The sequence below is a fragment of the Saccostrea echinata genome, unplaced genomic scaffold, assembly GCF_033153115.1.
Source record: "Saccostrea echinata isolate AGI-Se365-2 ecotype Australia unplaced genomic scaffold, CSIRO_AGI_Sech_v1 ptg000002l, whole genome shotgun sequence".
NCBI classification, from domain to species: domain Eukaryota; kingdom Metazoa; phylum Mollusca; class Bivalvia; order Ostreida; family Ostreidae; genus Saccostrea; species Saccostrea echinata.
Window position 1 is genome coordinate 33078408 of NW_026889751.1, and position 4725 is coordinate 33083132.

The window sequence follows — 4725 nt, forward strand, 5'->3', positions numbered from 1 at the left end:
AAAAAGTAGTTTGTCTCATCATATGTAATAATTCAAGTTCATAATAGCAACGGTATAAACGAAATTTAATAAATTGAGAACAACATTCCTCAATTGTAAACAAAGTATCATTTTCAGAGCTTAAAATACGTATTTTTTATACAAGTATTTTTATGAACAAGTATAATATCTTTTATTTGGATGGTAACTAGAAGAAGGAATAAAAATCTAACTATTATTCAACGACATTCTAATTTTTAATGAGCAGAGTCATAGTTTAGCACAGCTGCTGTCTTGTAATTTTGTTTCATAATTTTATAATTTAACGAGGTCTGGTAAACCTTGATAAGCAGTTTGAAATGATGGAAAATGCAACAGAGAGCGAATCAATGGCAATCGCCATAAAGATGCACTGGGTCTCCTCCTCCATCGTAGCTTTGATCTTTGTTATTATTGGAATCGCTGGAAATGTCCTATCTCTCATCATATGGAGTAAGAAGACTATGCGTTCATCTACAGGGACGTACTTAATTTTTCAAGCGATCGCAGATGTGTTTGTTCTACTGTTCTTTGTGCTTTGTGACAGTCTTGGCCAGATTCACCCTGTTATTTTGGGAGACAAAACTTACGGCGAGTTCTTTGCTTACTTTGGTTACCCATTCTTCTTTCTGTCAGTGATTGTAAGTATTTGGATGCTTGTTGGTGTTACTGTGGACAGATACCTTCAGGTCTGTTGGTCACACAGATCCCAGGTAATTATCACATCTGATTCAGTACCTGCAGGCATGTTCACGAAGCTATCTTAGGACTGTGACGTGTCCTAAGAACGTCTTGGGTTTCTTGGGTCCTAACCCACCTCATCAAAAAGCACCTGAATTTTGCACTTGAAAATTTTCACTTCCACTTCTTATTCATAATGCAGGCCCGTCAGATCCCTTTTCAAGCTGGGGAAGGGGGCAGAAAAAATAATTGACTTTTAGGGTAAGGGGGCAGAAAAATATAATTGACTAGCCCAAAAAAAATTCCCTAAAAAAAACTTGACCAAAAAAAAAAAAAAAAAAAAAAATAAAATAAAAATAAAAATATCCGCACGCAAAAACTTCTGATATGTAATGTGTGTGTGTGTGGTGGTGGTTGGGGGGGGGGGATGTCCGTCCATACTGCAAACAGAAAGTGGAGGGGGTGGCCTTTTTTTTTTTTTTTTTTTTTTTTTTTTTTTTAAAAAAATCAATATTAAATTAACAGTAAGAGACTATTTTTCGGAAAAATAATGAGGGGTCAGTCCCGCCCCCTCTCCCGATTAAAAAAAACCCATTCATACACGTTTTATGTGTAAGGGACCAAAAGTGAAAATTATTGTCTTATTTTTATCTATCTCCTTGATATAAGTAATTGGGATATATTGGTTTGATTTACATCAATTAAAATGATGAGAGTTCCAAGACTCGGGGATTAAGCATTGCCTTTAAGATAATGAAACATTTCCCTGTTTGAATACTAAAGTACATGGTTTCGAACCCTGCAAAATTCATTTCATATTTTTTATTAGTTTATTTTTTAAAAAAATAATTCAGACTTTTATAATACGTCATATCATAATCTTCATTGTGGTAAATTACTGAATTCAAGATTATTTTTTATCTTTTTAGTTATCCAACATGTTGCAGATATTATTGCTGAAACACAGTTTTTAAAATAAAAATTAAATAAAAATCTTTCACTTTGATAGAAAAAAATTTGCTTGTTTCGTTGTGACTTACATGGGGTATTAAATATTTCTCTTATAATTTTAAAGATGTAAACATTAAAATTATACGGAAGTCATCATGTAAATAGATAATTTTTTTCTTATGTAAGATAGAAGTTTTTTTGGCTGCAAATGTCTCCCAAATTATATATGTATTTAGAAACAATAGTGTTCATCGTATGTTAGGATATCCTAACATAAGATGTTCCTAAGATACCGTCGAGTCACATCTCATGATATGTTGATCGTAGGATGTTCCTAACTTTCTTCCTAAGTCATATCTTAGGAACAATCTTAGGATGTATCTTAGGAAAGTTTCGTGAACATGCCTGCTGATTTTTAAGTGAAAAAGAATAGACTTTTCATAAAAAAGGCTTTTGTCTTTAAAATGATAATATCCCCAAGGCTGATATGTGCAAAAACGGAAATGTTTACCACCTTTCATATCAGATATGAAATATGGAGATAACGAACAGTTATCAATCTCTAAGTCTTTTCAAACAATACAAATCGGGAACAGAGCAAACACCGACCTCTAAAAACGTTAGAGGTGGGATAAGGTGCCTTGGAGGAGTAAGCATCACCTGTCGACCGGTCACACCCACCGTGTGCTCCTTGTCATGATCGGGAAAACAGTAAAAAAAATCCGTAGACAATGCGGTGTGTGAATAAAGGCCTAACAGTTAGTGTAAAATGTCAGCCAGCATTCGACTTAATGATAGATTGTATTTGCCGACAAGGTCATTGTATCGAGAATAGAACTCACGAAATAATGACTGCAAACGATATTGTTGATATTTTTTTTTCATCAACATGTTTGTCTGTAATTTGCCTCGTTTTGAAAATTGTTCGAACGTAGAGCATGCTCTTGTATAAAGAAAAAGGATGTACATGAATTTTTTGATGTTTCAGGAATTTTGTTCTCAACGAAGAGTTTATATAGGAGCAGGATCCATTTTCCTTCTCTGCTTCATCATTAATATTCCACACTTTAAAACATTTCAACCATTGGATCCACCAAAGGAAGGTAGAGCATTCACCTTTACAGAATATGGGGGAGGCGAGGGAAGTAAACACTATGAGTTTTGGGTGCATTGTATGTTCCTTGTCCTTGCACCCTGGGTCGCAGTTTTTACCTTCAATATCCTAATCTTGCGGAAGGTTTTTGAATCAAACAAGAAAACAAAGCTAGGGAAAGAAAAGACAAGAAGAGCAGAGGCCCAGCTGACGCGTCTTTTATTAACGGTGACCTTCACCTTCCTATTTTTAATCATATTCCAGTGCCTCACGCAATGTGTCTACATGCTGAAACCAGAAAGTGTAAGTAAAGATAACAGACTGCTAGTTCGTGTCATATGTCGAATATCAAGAAAGTGTTAGTAAAGATAATAGACTGTTAGTTTGTGTCATGTCGAGGATCAAGGGTTTATTTTCTGTACGCTACACAGCTGTTTCAATTCATTGCATGCTGAAATCAGAAAATGCAAGTAAAGATGATAGACTGTTAGATTTACGTCATTTGTGTATTCATTTAAATTCTATGCACTACTGTTTAAAATCATTGTATACTGCTATTTCTAGGTTAACTATCGCATGGTGGACGAGGCTTTCTCCATCGCTAAATTAGGCATAGTCATCAATTCCTCCATCAACTTCTTCTTGTATTGTTTGAGCGGAAGGAAGTTCAGAAAAGAGTTGAAGAGTCTGTGTTTTCCACAGAAATCCCACCTTAGTCTCGACAGAACCAGCTCGTTACATAGCACCAGTGGGACTGGATCTACTACACTTTAACATGACAGTAAACTATACAGGAATAATTCCAACAATAATGTAATGTTCCGTATGAGAAAGTTTGTCATTATGTTCGAGTGAATGCGTAGAAAACTTTTGACACGTAATATTCTTTATCATGTCCCCCAAAGAAGTTTCGGAACATATTGTTTTTACTTTTTTCGTATTTCTTCCTGGCACCATTTTGTTTGCGAGTGTTTTCGAAAGCTACTCATCCGCTTTAGATAAAACCTTTTTAAAGTCAGCAGGTATATTGTGTAGAATTGCGGAACGAGGGTTATCTTGTTCACGTATACATTCATGCGAGCGAAGTTTGAAATGCCTGATATATTGAAATTACTTTAACTTTCATTTTTCTTTATGAAAAGATTTGAAATTCGGTATATAAACATACATTAGGAGTGTGGACATGTCAAGACTGAATTAGCATGTGTTTTGGCTCTGATTACCTGACGCAGAAATTTCGATATATTCTGAGGTTCTACAATATAATATATATAAATCTTGAAAACACACACATACATGTGTACTCCAGTTTGGCTGGCTGAATTTGAAAACTGACAAAAATTCCCTTATTCTCATCATGCACGTGCGCTGAAATCTAACTGGCTTATCTCATTTTTCGAAAAAAATACATATGAAAATAAAGTGAAGATCTATATCACAAGATCTATATCACAAAATTACACCTAATTGAATGAAATCTGCAGGACTCTGGCAACATAAGCAGTTGGGGTGCCGTTTTTGTACACATGAAATAGTCCCCTCTATAATAAGCATTAGTTATTAATTTGATTTCCCGGTGTACTCTTAATGTTAATTTCTTAATATATATGTGTAATTTATTTCCCAACCTGTTGAGACAGGCTTCTCATGAAGTCATACATGTAACTAATGTTTTCAGATTTCGATAATATGTTTTTTGTTTGTTTGTATGTTGTTTAACGTCCCTCTCGAGAATTTTTCACTCATATCGATAATATGTAATACAAGGTCATCATATTCTCTCAAGGATGTAAAACTATTTTCTTTCCTCTTCTGAATAAAAATCTTTGTAGATACAGTTATATATTATCTTATTATCATGTATCAGATTTATTTCAATTTTTTTTTAAAAAGTTATTTCTTCTGCTGTAAGTAGCTTGGCCACAGATTAAAGACCCTCTATACACCGGGGAAAATATTTGTATGGACTTTAAGAATCAAAT

At 34.2% G+C, this 4725-nt stretch overlaps 1 protein-coding gene across 1 annotated transcript; it reads left to right on the forward strand.

Moving 5' to 3' along the window:
• Positions 1-342: 342 nt before the first annotated feature.
• On the forward strand, positions 343-4523 carry LOC133202872 (FMRFamide receptor-like). The gene is made up of 3 exons (XM_061338747.1): positions 343-731; positions 2639-3046; positions 3308-4523. Exons 1-3 carry the CDS (start codon positions 369-371, stop codon positions 3515-3517), a joined length of 981 nt encoding a protein of 326 aa, XP_061194731.1. The 5' UTR covers positions 343-368; the 3' UTR covers positions 3518-4523.
• The last annotated feature ends 202 nt before the right edge of the window (positions 4524-4725 follow it).

Excerpts from the sequence above, each read along its gene's own strand:
- LOC133202872 (XM_061338747.1), top strand. The coding sequence starts at position 369 with ATGGCAATCGCCATAAAGATGCACTGGGTCTCCTCCTCCATCGTAGCT. Across the intron at positions 732-2,638 it reads GTTGGTCACACAGATCCCAG|GAATTTTGTTCTCAACGAAG; the intron begins GTAATTATCACA and ends TTGATGTTTCAG. Across the intron at positions 3,047-3,307 it reads ACATGCTGAAACCAGAAAGT|GTTAACTATCGCATGGTGGA; the intron begins GTAAGTAAAGAT and ends TGCTATTTCTAG.